The sequence below is a fragment of the Lipophrys pholis genome (assembly GCF_963383615.2).
Source record: "Lipophrys pholis genome assembly, chromosome: 10".
Taxonomy (NCBI): Eukaryota; Metazoa; Chordata; class Actinopteri; order Blenniiformes; family Blenniidae; genus Lipophrys; species Lipophrys pholis.
In genome coordinates, this window is record NC_137640.1 from 25,244,541 (window position 1) to 25,259,894 (window position 15,354).

At 40.4% G+C, this 15,354-nt stretch overlaps 1 protein-coding gene across 1 annotated transcript in view; it reads left to right on the forward strand.

Annotated features, from left to right (window-relative positions):
* Positions 1–14,658: 14,658 nt before the first annotated feature.
* The window catches only part of znf644b (zinc finger protein 644b), a gene marked incomplete at both ends in the record, with an annotated part of 82,731 nt that continues 82,035 nt past the window's right edge, over positions 14,659–15,354 (forward strand). The window contains one exon of the mRNA XM_080473117.1: positions 14,659–14,662. Coding sequence (XP_080329243.1) covers positions 14,659–14,662 — 4 coding nt within the window. The remainder of the gene's footprint in view (positions 14,663–15,354) is intronic.

The following is a 15,354-nucleotide window of genomic DNA, read 5'->3' on the forward strand; positions in this document are numbered from 1 at the left end:
GGGTTCCGATATCAACGTAATTCACGGATCGGAAATTTCCGATCCAACCTGCGGAGATTTCTGATCCATGAAGCCTCGTCTGCTTCGCTGTTGCTGAAATGACTCCACAGTGTTTCCCTGCTGCTGCTCTGCACACTGTGGACTGGATTTCCTGAGGCTAGGGAAGTAGCACTGTGCTATCCAACTTTTCATGACGACATGTTGCTGTTTAGACGGATTTTACACCCAAAACACCACAAAGCAACACATCAACGTGGATGTTTGCAAAGCAGTTGTACAGCGAGGCGGTCGCTTTGTCAAAAGACGTCCCCGTTTCAAAACGCCAGCTCGCCGAGGAGAACAGCACTGATCGCAGCATCAAAACAATGAACAGCATCGGGATTGGATTGGAAGTGTGAACGCTTACAAGACTGCAAGTCACAGTATTTAGTAAGTTTACATCTGTAATTGAAGTAGAAGATAAATAAACTGTCTTTCATATTAATACATGTTTCATTTGACTTTATCTTAGCATAAGCCTCGCCTATAAGAAAGAACAATTTATGTATAATATATCTGATATTGTTTCTTATAATACGGATTGATTTATTGCTTGTGTTTGTTGAAAAATACACGAGAAAAGGACCTCGAAAACATAATCGCATATTAAATATTGAGAAAAAGAATCGCAACTAGATTATTTTCCAACATTGTTCAGTCCTACTAAAAACACACAATGCAGCCTGCATGCAGACCTCAGCCCCCAGTCATAACGGGATACAAGACCTGGAAGTGAAGTTAGTTACAATAATATTATGATGAAGTGTGAAAAAACGACAACAGAAACTGCTTTTAAACTCTCTATCTGATGCAGCTGACTTTGTGTGACATCGCCGGAGCTCTGCAGCACAACAGCTCAATTCCTCCGCCGCTACAATATAACTCCAGGGATTTCATTCGGCACCGTTACTTTCTCATGGCCATTATATATTTATATAGTTTAAAATGCTATATAAAAATATGATTTTCAAAAGGTACGAGGAACAAGAAGGTGTGGCCAATCACTAGGCTATTTTTAGGGGCAAATGTCTAGTCATTTCTTTTAGTTATTTATATTGTTTGTTTCTTTCCTTGCACTGTGGGCTTGTGTGTGGGTATAGGTGTTTATGTCTGTCTGTAGATATGTATGAATGGACGTGTATGTATATATATTCTATGTGCTGCACCGGACACGTGTGTATGTGTGTGTGTGTGTGTGTGTGTGTGTGTGTGTGTGTGTGTGTGTGTGTGTGTGTGTGTGTGTGTGTGTGTGTGTGTGTGTGTGTGTGTGTGTCTGTGTATGTATGTAAGAGATGGAAGGAAGTAATTATGTTATTTACTTGTGACAAGGGGTGAGAGTAAATAAATTTTTACTTCTTCTCACTCCTTTTCGAATACTCATCTGACGATGTTTTTCTTGATTTATTTTATATTATTAATAATACTGTTATTCATTTATTTATTTATTTGAGAGGAAAACTTTGTTGTTAATTTTCTTTTTTTTTTATTATTGTTTTCGTACCTTATTCGAAATAAACATTTCAATCAATTCATTTCAATCAATCAATTAAATGATCGTGTTCCCTGGATTTATTAACTTGAGGGAACAACTTATTATCTTGTTGCCGCGTGTTATTATTATTTTTTCTCTATGGTCACTCAGGGGCTGCGTAATTTATAGAAGCAATGGATTAAATTAGAGCTGAATGAATCTTTTGTGGTGAAAAACTGGCGAAAAAAAGTTTGAAGCTGCAAGCTGAAGCGGCACCAGTCCGTCAAATGATGTGATAACCCGAAGAGTTTATCCTCAGTGAAAAGGAACTCAACCTTACAAAATATAACAAAAAAAAAAGTATTTTACAAATAGTGTGTGATGAGGTTCTTTAATATTTTTTTTTGTGTGTGATTGCGCAGGGTTTGGTGGTGGCGGGGTCACCTCGGTTTACAACGGTAAGTATTTGGGTCCCTCAAGAAAAAAGGTTGGGAACCGCTGCTCTAAACAATGCATGACTGTCAAACTGATTTGTCCTTGAGTGCATCATGGACACTGTCTTATATCTCCTGCTCATTAATGAGCTGCTCAGACTAAATAAGGCCCGCGTAGTATTGACTTTATGTGTTTTCCTAATGCGGTACACTTGATTGCATTGAGACGCACCTTATCGGGCTCTCTGAGGAGCTTTAAGAGCACAAAAAGTTGCCTTAGTTTTTTCCCAGTTGATCGAGTAGAATATTTTTTTTTTTCAGTCAAGCTTATTTTTTATTTAATTTTTTTTAATCGGATGAAAATTACAGTAATTGTCTGAAGCAGTCATAACAAAAACAAGAGCAGTGCTAATAGGTCTCAAAATGAGGGCTCCGCCATGTTAGTCGATGGATGTGTGGAGTTTGGATCTCATTCCTTTGTTGGCTGAGGGATGGCGGTTGTGTAAAATCAAAGTGTAGGCCTCCATAAGTGAATCCATCACTCCCTGCAGGTGTCTAAGGATGAGATTACACAGCTATAGAAAGAAGTCAGTGGCAGCTTAACAGCCTAGTGTTGGTTTTACTGCATTAGTATACCGCGGAGAGTGAAGGAGGCAACGCCTCGACTAAATAAATCAGATGGTTGAGGCATGTTATCCACAAATTGATTATATGTCACTTGACAAGGTCAAATATTTTAACCAAGATGCCTGAAGTCCCAGAATGCTCAGCATAGCAAACAGTTCTACGTTCTCTGTTGGCCTGGCTGGCTGCTTACACAGCTATAAATGAAGACACCTGGGACTACTTAAATGGGAGTACACTGGCCTGAATTAGCAACTCAGCTGAGAAGCAGCTGCAGAGATGAGATATTTTAGTAATCAGATGCACCCAGCGCGTGCACTGGAGGTTTGCAGAAATGTATCAGAGGTGAGGAAAACGGGCGGCTTGTTTTTCCAGACATCACATCCAGTGAATCACCGTTGGCGCCGTTAAACCACCTGCCTTCAAATCCACATGATCACAGTTGTTTCTCTTCTATTAGGCTCACTGCTGCTGGTTTCCACCGGGACTACAGCCGGAGTCAGCCGTTATCAATGTCTGGCTCATGACTTGATGGAAAATAGTAATAAAATCGAATTTAATGTATAAAAGGACCATCACACTTTTTGAATGGTCTTTGTTCGAGTTAGGGAACAGAGTTTTTTGGTTTTGTTTATTTTTTTAACAATCCTGTTTCCACCTCAGGCACTGTATATTACTGTTTTATAAGTACTTGATCAAAGACCTACTCTCAATATGACTTATTGGACTGGTGCTGTGCATAGACTTACTGTTTCCTTGCACTATTTCTATGTGCAGGATGCAGATGTCACAGTTTAACCTGTTCTTGCATTAAGTTACATGTGTCTCTAAGGTCAGTGTGCGAACTATACAGCAGCATTAATATGCACAAAATAACCTCTGAAATAGTTTTACACGCATCAACAAACCAATAATTGACACCAAAAATGCATGACCATCAGAATAAAAAAAAAAAAAAAGGAAGAATACTACAAGAGCTCCAGTCCTCAGCACCATCAATAAACAACACAGTGCTGACAATAGATAATTCAGTTTATAAACATTACCTTCAGTCAGAAGCCACCACAGGCCTGAGATAAGCTTCCTGCTGATCTTGCCAGTTGCTGCTTCAAATTGAGCGGCTGCTTGATTTAAAGTGACATTGAAGACTAGCGCCTCCACGCGCCAATGGTGAGCTCCAGACTTGCATGCAGGCCGGCAACTGTGACGATTCACCCTCACGTTTTGAAAATAGACAGCTCTCTGTCAAACCTGGAAATTTAAAACCAGAATTTTTTTGAAGGATATGAAAATATGACCCCATGTTTCCTAGTAACAAACAGGTTGTATTTGTAGTTCTTACATTTAACCATTAAAACAAGTGTTATAAACTACCTTTACTCGTTAAAAACATGCCTGATTAACGTTCCTAGAGAAGGGCACAGTCATTTAATTGTCATTCTTTGGTGTTTTTTTGGGAAGTCTCCCGCAGAAAGTTGCACATTACTTTTGTTTATTCACATTCTTACACTATACATTATTTTCTGCTCCTGATATCTCTAGAAAAGCTCTGAACACCTGTCAGAACATTCCTGTCAGACAGAAAATACAGCCAAAGTGGATTCTGAAATGCACCTCAGTAGTATAGACTCTTCATATTTTATCTCGTATTGCCAGGAAACTTTCACAGTAACATGTGAAGTAGATTTAGAAAGGCTGCCTCACATTATCACCTCAAAATGTGTGAAAAGTGACATTACAAGCAGTGAAATCTTTTCAAAACAACAATAATTTTAAGATGAAAATAAAACTTAATGAGTCTATAAATATATATATTTTAGCATAAGACCACAATCATAGCATTCCAGAAGCAACGATTCTTGTTAAGTTTACAAAAAAGAAAATGTTTTAGTGACCTTCAGCATACTTTGCACCCTCTGTTCCAGACGCGTTAATTTGGGCCCATTTACTCAACAACATCCACTGAAAACTTTGTTTTCACATTTTTGTTTCATGTAGTTTGCATGTCAGGCCACTAGTGAGTGCGGCGCATTTTCTAATACAACCATGAGCAATTAAAGGAGTCATATTATACAGCTTTTCAACAATTTGATATGGTCTCATTAGTCCAAAAAGGTTTATTGCCCCAAATCCAGCTTTTCCTTGATTTTTGACCCATTTGAATATTGGAATATATAAGCTGCATTCAGAATCTGCTGTGTTTGTGTGAGCTGGACTTTCTCCGCCCACACATGCCCATCTTGGGAAGAGGAGGAAGTACTTCCTGTTGAGGTGCCATGTGCCAGAGCAGAGCTGCCTTGTTGTAGGTCAAAGGGATGCCCTACCTTGATTGGGATTGGCTAAACCCCCAATGACACTTTAGAGCAGGGGTGTCCGACCTCGGTCCTCGAGGGCCCCTGTCCTGCATGTCTTAGTTCTCTCCCAGTTGCAACACACCTGATTGCAATGAGGGACTCGTGATTGGGCTTTTTTTTTTACAACCTTGGTGATGACATCATCATTAGATTCAGGTAGAGAACTAAAACATGCAGGACAGGGGCCCTCCAGGACCGGGGTTGGACCGGGGTTTGATTTCTGATTCGGTTGTTGAAGCAACACACTTTTTAAAAATATAAACAAGCCAGAGAGAGAGAGGACAGACTTTCTTCATTTCTGGGGCGTCATTCCAGGTACGGGGACGCATATTATTGTTCGAAAACCATGAGAAAGTGAATTTTGCGTAATATGACCCCTTTAAAACACACTTTTTTTTGGTACATGTAGCATGTCGTGATAATATTTCATTAATTTGCCTTCACATTTACGCTTTATGGGCCTGTATAGTGTGCAGCAAACATTCTGAATGTGTCTCTCTATCTGGTAATTGTTGTGTTTTACCATAACAAAGAGGCTGAATCAGTTCCTCAACACAGGCTGGGAAATTCATCTTTTTTTTGTTTGTTTTATTTTGCTCGTCACATCACATGTCAATCCAAATCAAGCTTGTCGAATACGATAAACACAGGTGACATTAATAGACTTCAGACTCTTATTAGGAGGGATATTATCCACTCACGGTTTCTGATTGAGCCGAGGATCTTAACAAGGTGGCGCGCAGTGAAGCGCACATGTTTATAATTTACTTCAGATCGCCACTGAACTGAGGTAAACGTCAGTTTAAAGTGAACGCGGCTCGTGTTTTAATTGATACGCCGAGTCGAACTTTCTTCCTCGCCACTGTTAATATAATCATAATGGCGGAGCGTAAACCTAAAATGTGACCGTCTCTGAAGAGGTGTTATTCTTCAGAGGCACAGTTGCGCGTCTCCTTACCAGCTTAACACCTAAAACTGTAGCTCAGATGTGTGAAATGCTCTGAAACTATAGCTGGGTGTGATTACCAGTCAAATTAAATCTGAGATGTCAGTTACACGTGTCACTGCTTCCACTCCTACACTTGGCAGGTTGTGGGGAGTGACAAGCTGGCTGTTGATTATTTTCCAGTGTGAAACAGAATCACTGACACACAGCGAGTGTTTACAATACCCTAGTCTTTGTTTAATTCTCCAAATGCAAGTGGCTTTTGTGAATTCAGACAGTAAAAACTCAGGAGTGAGACAGGGAAATGATGAGTTTTTTTTGTATTTTTTTAATTGGTTTTAGTTTGTGCATTGAAGAAAAAGGTTCCTTCAAGAATCTGTGTTTGTCTCATAGTAATTTCCTCTTACGGTACTGATAAAAATAGATCTGAAATCATGTAGTTCCTTTAAATAACCTTCTTTGTTGTCATTTTTTCTTCCTGCTCTGCTAATGGTGCACTAAATGTGGACTGTTGTGACATTTTGATTGTTAGTTTAAAACCAAGAATGCTTGAAAGAGTAGAAAATATAATTGAATGGATAAAACAAAAAGGATTTAATAGTGCTGACTTGACCTCTTTTGAATCACAGGATTTCTAACATGAAATTCAGAATATAAGCAATTAACATGTAGGTTCAACGTGAGAGGGACATTTTTGTATCAATACGCACGTATGAGAGTAGGTTACACACTCCACATCGAGGAAACACAGTAAAGCAATGGCAGAGAAGTCAGTATTTACTTTAAATTACATACAACAATGTCACAGATGGAGGTTTTTTGAAGTAAATCAGACCTTCTTTGAATAACATGAAATATGTCTGAACCAAGTAAAGTCTTTTTTTTTTTTATGAGTGAAAACCTAATCTGTGTTTGTTTTGTGCAAATAAGTTTTTCACGAGTGTTAAAGTATCATTATTGCTCAAATTTAACCAACTATACTTGGTTGTACATACTGCAGCTGAGATTATGTTGTTGGGACGGCATGAAGTCATTGTTTTTGGAAAGGACAGCTGTTGCTGTTTATAAGAAATATTTCTACCATGTAAACCTAATCAAATACTGCTTATGCGTGTACCTTTTTCAGCTCATGAGAGTTCTACAGCATAAACGGAACCGATATCTCCGGTCGTACTTTGCTCTTGTTGTGCTAAATGATCTTTAGCTGTGTAAGCCTGACATAGTTTCAAAACGGGTGTCTGGACTTCTCAGAAATATTTAAGTAAAATCAAAGTACTTTTGGTGCCTGAAACTTGATTATTTGAGAATCACAGGTAACGTTGAGGCTCTGTGTACACTGCAACGTTTTCGAGTGAAAATGCAAAACCTTCGCTGTGTTTTGGGGGTTGAGAACACGGAAACAGGAAAACGTAACTTTTTGACAATTCTCGGGCTCCGTCTCCGTGTAAACGGTAGAAACGCTCACTGCTCAAAGTCCATATGAAGCATGTGAAGTAAATTGGTGACCCTAAATTGCCCATGTGTGTTTGTTTCTCTGTTTTCACCCTGTGATCGACTGGTGACCTGCTCAGTATCTACCTTCCTTTCACCTATTCTTAGGCCCCGTTATATTATCAAGCTGTCTGCTTCCATGACAACGGTGCCTTGAGCCACTAAAAAGGCAACTTTTTGAAAATGGATTCCAAAGGGGGATCTTTTCAAAAATGCTGCTACTGCGTATTTGTACCATGACCGTAGTAAATAGTTCTTCTGCACATCTGCGAGTCGCTCAACAATAACAACAACGTTTGCCTCCAGAGTGTCATGACTCCCAGTCCGTATTCTCCTGGGACTTCGTAGTTTTATAGTTGAGAGTCATCATAATAACAATCAACCTTTATAATCGGTCCATATGAATATTTGTGTACTCTGCATTGTTGATGTTTATAGTGTATTGTTCTCTCTCTACCTGTATGTGTGGTTTGATTACAAAAAAACTAAACAAAAAAACATCAGCACCCACTAGTGGCCCAAGATGAAAACTACATAATTTTTCCGTGATCCTGCTGTTTCCCTGGTATCAGGTATTGTTTTCAAAATGTTGCTGTAGCTGCGTAACGCAAAAAGCTTTCTGAAGCGAAAACGTTGTCATGCCAACTGTGACTGACTGATTATATTTTGTTGTTTTGATGCAGCGTCAGAGTCGTCTTCCAGTACATCAGTGTCATTTTGGGGGAGAGAATCTGTTACAAAAAAAAAGTGCTGCACTTTATTTGATGCTTTGATTTTATTAGTCTCACAAAGCGCAAATTTCTATAAATTATCCAGGTTTTTTTTGTCTCTTTTAATGCAAAATTTGTAGAAAATGCAGTCACTGTACAATGCCACTTCTGTTTACAATAATTTTGTCCCCCTCTCATATACTTCCAGTAGACATTTTATTTGTTCTTGCATGTGTAGTTGTAATCCCAGCAGGTATTATTTTGTCTTTTTCTTGCTTGCATTTTATTTAACAATGCGCCGCCGCCGCCGCTGAATCAAACAATGTGGAGATATGAGAGGACTTTTCATTTTCTTAATTTGCGACGGCAGCTCGACAGAGAAGCATTCACAGGAACCCATCTCAGATGAGTTTGGAGGGCGAGGGGTTCATCCCTGTGTTCTGATTCTCTGACACGTACATCCTTGTTATATGGAGAGGAGGGGAAATCCTCCCCAAAAAGAAGCTTTTGAAGACATTTAATGTTGACAACACGCAAACCACAGTATCTTTCACTTTCTAGTTTTCTTTACTTTTAGTTTGGAAATTTTTTTTTTTTTTTCACGTTCACAATGCTGAATTTACATATAAATTGAGTGGGGCTCCCTTCTTTTAAGGAAAAGCAGGAGTGACTCGGTGTTGCAGAGGAATTTCCTTTTAAAGGAGACTTTAGCTACTTGAATCTTAATTCTGGGGAAGGTGAGATTGTCGCCGCCTATCAAAGGCTGAATGAGGCGCTGAGCCGTGAGCTGTCCGCCATCCTGGTCTGCCCCCCCCCCCCCCCCCCCCCCCCCGCCCTCCACCTCCCCGCCCACTCCCTCCATTCCTGTTATCTTCTCTCACTTGGGCTGTGAACCATTTCTTCCACTAAGGGGCAGAATATGATCACTGATGCTCTCAGCCCTCACTCTAAAAGGATGGAAACCAGTATCAGCTGCCTGTGTAATGTGTGTGTGTGTGTGTGTGTGTGTGTGTGTGTGTGTGTGTGTGTGTGTGTGTGTGTGTGTGTGTGTGTGTGTGTGTGTTCATATTGTGTGCAGCAAAAGGCAGAAACACCCTGCATGTTAAACATTGCATGCAGCTCGACATTAAACCATTGTGTGGATGAATAGTGATAAAATTCATAGCACAGGTGGTTTATTTGCACTTTTTGAGGTGTAATATAATGCACCTCCACTTTATCTGAGCTAATTGTGCCAGAGTTACTTCTATACCATCACCATACATGCTTCCGGCTTGTGCTTTAAGTTTAATCCAATGCTAACAAGTCAAATCAGCTCAGTCTTGTATTTATCTGTGTGAAAATCCTCCAAGTCCAAACAACTCCCATCTTTGAGGGGCTGGGATTAGCCAGCTTCCAGTGGACATGAGCTGCGAGGCGGCTAACCCCCTTTTCTCTCTGCGCTGCCTCTCCGAGGTTGAGCTCAGCACTTTCCTCAATAATTTTCCCATTTATTCTCAGAGTTGGATGTGATATTTCAGAGATTTGAGCACGCGGGGCACAGGTTAGGTGCAATTATTGCTGACGGAAGGGCTTCCACCGACATGCTCAATGAACAATGAAGTGTAGGATTATACATGTAGAAAGTTATATAGTGATTAACCTTCATTTCAGTCTCCCCGGCGAGCTCCAGGAGGCAAATCCTGCTCCAATCAGCTGCTGTCAGGTGTATTCCTCCGTCCCAATAAATGACCTTCAAAACGATAGACGGAGGCAGTCTTTCTTCTTCTGCCTCTTTGTTGTGAAGTCGGGTATTTCAAATGCTTCCTCAAACATCGTCTCACTCTTTTTTTTATCAGTGACGGCTATATAAATACAACTTTGTTTTATCATTGGGGAGCACCCTCAAGGTATCGTTGTGAAATAGTTTACAACTTTATTTGCCTTCAAGCATCTCTTTATGCATCATATGTGCCTAAAATAAAAGTAGGAACCCTCGAAAGGTGCCATTTCTTTTCTTTTTTTCACCAAGTTTTTAATAATTGCAGATGGATAGCTTCTGGTTCTCTTTATTTCCAAAAACATCCAAAATCACAGAAGCAGCAGACTTTGTGTCAGCTGGCCCTTGTGTCATTCTCAAACTCTTTGGACATGGCTGTACCTAGACCATCTCATAACAGTTTCAAAACATAAATATTTAAGTGTAAATCATTTAAAATTAACATTTAAAGGACTCAGATACTGCTTGATCCACTGCTGCTCCAGTAGGGGAGTCATTACTTTTTACTTTTCAAAGGTTAACCTAAAAGTAAAGAGATCTCAGACTTATATAGATCAAGAAAAAAAACATTGTAAAGCCCAAATGCTTGTCCAACTTTTATGTTTTGCTTTATAATTGGTTTGTATTTATGACACAGAGGAAGCAGTGATACTAGTAATGCACTGGCATTAAACATATTAACAGTTTATTAATATTATTTCCTACATGATTATTTCGAAATGTAATATATGTCATATGTTGTTATATATATGGATTATCCTATGCATAACGATGTTATAAGGGTTCTAAATGTATTTTTGTGTTGATTATTTTTTCTCTTTAAAAACAGCGGTTTCAACGCTGTTTCTGTTTATAGTGCTGTCAAGTGACAGGAGTCATTTCTACACATCTTTATGGGCTGTTTTGTAACCGTGCAGCAAATTTAATGACTAGTAGACAGAAGAGTAGGAATAAATACAGTATATCTATGTAGATTTCTTTTTTTTTTAATTCAGTGCTTGTGTAAATGTGAACATTTGCACACTTGTAAACTGAATTATATTGTCAGGGGTGGTTGGAAAACATTGCAGGATGGTATCATACGACACCTTTAAGTGTAAGCTTAAATGAACTTCCCAATTTTTGCATTGGAATTAAGTGAATATACTGATAAAAGTCTGAAAAGGGCTTTTCTTGTGTCAGCAGAAGGTGCCGTACTCTTCATATGGTCTCTGGTAAAACCTCTGGCAGGGAGGATTTTCCGAGCATGCACTCTAACCTGCAGGACACACATAGGTTTGTTTAATGCCGTCAGGTTTTTGATGTGGATGTCGGCAGCTGCAGTGGAGAATCGCCCCCAAAAAATAAAAAAAATTTAAAATCCTGCTAATGAAAAAAAGTACCAACGGATGTCACCGTCGTTAAGCGCCGCTTAATTGATTAATTGTAGGGATGTCATCCTTTTCTACTTATTATGTAAAGACATTTAACACCATTAAGAGCTAGATTTACATTACTTCATGTCACGACACTCTAATTATCTATAATCCTTGTTTTGCAGTGTGATTGATGGTGCCACTTTTGGTCGCTCCTATCTTTATATTCACCTCTTATCTCCTTTTGCGTTTATTCTGCAGAAATCGGGCAACAATGGCACCGTCCCTCTCTCCCACCCTCCCTCCCTCCCTCCCTCCCTCCCTCCCTCCCTCACTCACTAGACTAACCCCCACCTTTAGAAAGAAAGGACATGTTTGAGCCCCTTTGATTTGGCCCGATTTGTTTTGATGTGAGAAGTGAGTGGTTTTTAAAATCTCCTTAACTCCCCAGGCCTTGGCCCAACCTCCCACAGGGCTAATGACCGTAGCCTGGGCCCTGGCGTTGAATAATACAGACCCCGACGAGGTGCAAGCTCACAGAGGGGAGGGCAGCGGGGTTAGACATGTGCCTTCCTTCTTACAGTACACCTCCATTGATAAGATTGTATTAATTGGTATGAATATAAAGGGGGCTTTTTTTCTCCACTCTTTCTTGTATACATTTGCCATTATGCTCATTAGCTTCCCGTTGCCTCCCAGCGAGCATCTCCTTCACATCCCTCCAGGGTCTCCTGGGAGGCAATTTGCATCCCTCCATGGCGTCTCTCTGGGGTTATTGAGGAAATATTAGCCCCTTTTCTTCTGTGGCCGACCCTTTGATTTATTTGGGGCCGGGTGCTGATAGAGTGGCGCTCGCACATTAATGACCAGCGCTGATACAATGCCCCCGGTCGCAAACGACGACTCATTGATCCGGGTTGAGGAGGTACAATTGACAAGCAAGGGCTGAATAATCGTCTTACACGCGTCTGCTGGGCGCATATCTGCGGACCTTGGAGAAAATGACAAGGGAATCCCAGCGCTGTCAAGGCTGCCATGCTCCAGCTGTCCACTTTTTTTTTTTTTTCCCCCCCCTTCCCTGATAGAGTTAGATTAATGGGCTTTTGGTGGCCTCCGAATTCCACACGACTTTTTGACAGTTGTGGCGTCTTCTCCTCCGAGGCTCTTTGTTTGCTGCTTGTGTCGTCTCTTTGACCCCATCACATCATGCTTATTTTAGCCGCCTCTAGGACTCAATTGAAAGGCCTCTGAATTACAACAACACTTCTCACCGATGTCGTCGTTTTTTTTTCCCTCTTCTCTCTTCGATGCCGCTCTAATAATAGAATTCAAAGCGACTGCTGAGGGATCACTTGCGTTTGCCATTAGCGAGTGCCGAGCCCCTGCTACCTGCAACCCACCACCTCCACCATCATCATCTTCATCATCCCTGCCACGTTGCTCTCATATTATGTTTTAAAGACAGATAATGAGAAGTTTCATCCTAATACCTGCGATGCTTGACATGCCTCCAGATTTAAGCTCACTGATGTCTGCTCAGCAATCTGGAGCTATCCTCAATTTGGAGAGCAGTTTGACACCGACTCCCTTTCATCTCAATGGTCACATGTCTACGGCAACAAAGTTTGATATATATTTCTTTTTTTTTTCATCTCTCTCTCTCTCTCTCTCTCTCTCTCGCTCTCTCAACCTGCAGAGGAAAGCATCTGAACGCGGCCTAATCACAGCAACAAACTCTGTCTGGCGTTCATATTTATATACCCTCAGTTGTATGGTAATAATAGCATTTAATAAAAGTCAAAATCCTAACTGCCACTAAACAAAAATACCCGCCGCCGCAATCGCTGCATCTCCTCTGCATACTTATAACAGATTAGAGGTTATGTATATCAATTGCGCGAGCTCATGCATATTGCTATGAAGGAGAAAAATGCTAGGAAATGGAAATGTGCCATTTTCAACGAGCCGGTGCAGCCTGCCAAAAAAACAGGCAAGTGGGTAGTGCTCGCGGTGATGGCCGGGGTTTGTTTTCCTCTCAGTGTTGGGAGATGAGAAGTCATGTATCTAAACAGAGCAGATATGATGTTTATGAGAGCCATCTGCTCTGGCAGCTCTCCTGGTGCCCACTGCCCTACTCAACGTGAGAGCAGCCTCATTAAAATGGCCACATGCCTGAGAAATTTCTAACTGCTGTGTGTTTTCTTTCTCTCCCTTTCCCCTTCTTCCTCTTTTTTTTTTTTATTTTTTTTTTTAAGGAGTAGAGTTTAAAACTAACAAAGCCTTGGGAAATCCCCATCAGACATCCCTCCCTTAATCCATTTAATTTTGAAAGGTATTGTTTAAAGCTTTAAAGTTTATATCGTTTAATCCCCCTCCAACACTACGGGCAGCAAATGAGGCCGTGTCAGCAGCTTGAACAGATATAATCTACTCCACACAACAGAAAATCCTCCTTCAAGACAAGGTTGCATGGGTTGCCTGTGAACTCGCTGTTTGATGTTTCTACCTACTATTGAACATGACTTCTGTCTTAACCCAACTGTCACTCGCTCCCTGTCCCCTTTTATCACTCCCAATGTTCTCGCTTCACCTTTTTTTATCTGTAAATCTACCATCACAGCCATTTCACTCCCTCTGTTTTTAGTTGAGGGGACCAAGAAGTTTGTTATGGACAGGTTCAAGAGATTTTTTTCTTTTTTAGGTTCTGTATGTGTTGTGTCAAACCATGTCAGAGGAGTTTTATTTTTATTTCTTTTTTGCTTTGAGAGGTTCAGACAGTGCCCTCTGCGGTTTGAATCTCCCGCGAGTTTGGCCAGCTTCTTAGGCCACGTTTACTTAACGTTTCAAGTGAAAACGCATCTCCGTTTCAGAAAAGGTTTGCGTTTACACCGAAAAAATAATGTCCGTTTAAATGATGTAGTTATCATGTGGGTCCACCAGTGGGTGCTGTTAGTTGCTTTTGTGATGAAACCACACATAGAACACTAGAATACAAAGGCGGGTACGCAGACATTCGTATGGACAGACGACCAAGTTACAAAAGAGGAGCTTGTTAACTATAAAACTATCAAGAATAAGGACTGGGAGTCACGACACTCAGAAGGCCACCATTGTTGTTATTGTCCGTCCACTTGTGTATTTGCAGAGGGACTATTTTCCACGGCTGTGGTGGCCATGCTCAGTAGCAGCGTCTCCACCGTGTTCATGGAGACGGAGACGGAGTATTTTCAAATAGTTGCGTCCTCCGTTTTCACGGAGACGGAGTCGGAGCCGTTTTCGAAAAGTTGCATTTTCACTGGTCCCACAAGCATTGTCATGTAAACGGCCAATCAAAACGCAACAGCAGTTTTGCATTTTCACTTGCAAACCTTGTCGTGTAAAAATGCCCTTTATGTGGTCTACTTCAATTCGTTTTTCATGTTTCCTTTCAGGACGGATTTCTGGAACCGACCGATCGGCTTTGAGAAGTTGCACCATGGGTGAGTTTGATGACAGGTGCAGTTGGCATATGGTGGCTAAATGTAAAGTCTATGACTGAAGAGTTCAATGTTGTCCATTCAAATTCAGTGTGACAGTGGGATGTAGTCAATGTTTTCTGTCTTTTAACTTGGCATCTTTCTTCTGAATTAATATTCATTATTATATCAGGGATTAGATGCTCACATGCCATGTTGTCACCACGTGTTACCAATGTTTAGTCTTATTGTATGTATTTTAAGTCAGAACATAGATTTTATTAATTTAAGCAATGTATAGTGACCATATAAATAATTACAAAACAAAAAGGCTAATTGTTGATTTTTTTATGTCATTTATCCATGTAAAGTAGCAGTATTTTTCACCGACACAGTTACTAGTATAATCTAAAATGTATTGTTCTCCTTTACCGAACTAAATAGTTTGACTATTATAGCGAGGATTGTGAATGTCTCTATTTGTTTCATTCTACCAAATCAAGTCAATGACTAGTAGAGCTTAAAACTCATCAAGGAGTAAGATACGGACGCAATACTTACCTTGACCTTAAAGACCGCTGTCCAGTACATACTGTACATTGGCATGTAGGTTTGTGGTTAGCATGTCACAGTCATAAAGAAGCCAAAAGGTTGGTTGATCTTCCTTTAATCAGTAGAATAGCTTAAAGGTTAGAAATGTCTGACCTGCGTAAAAC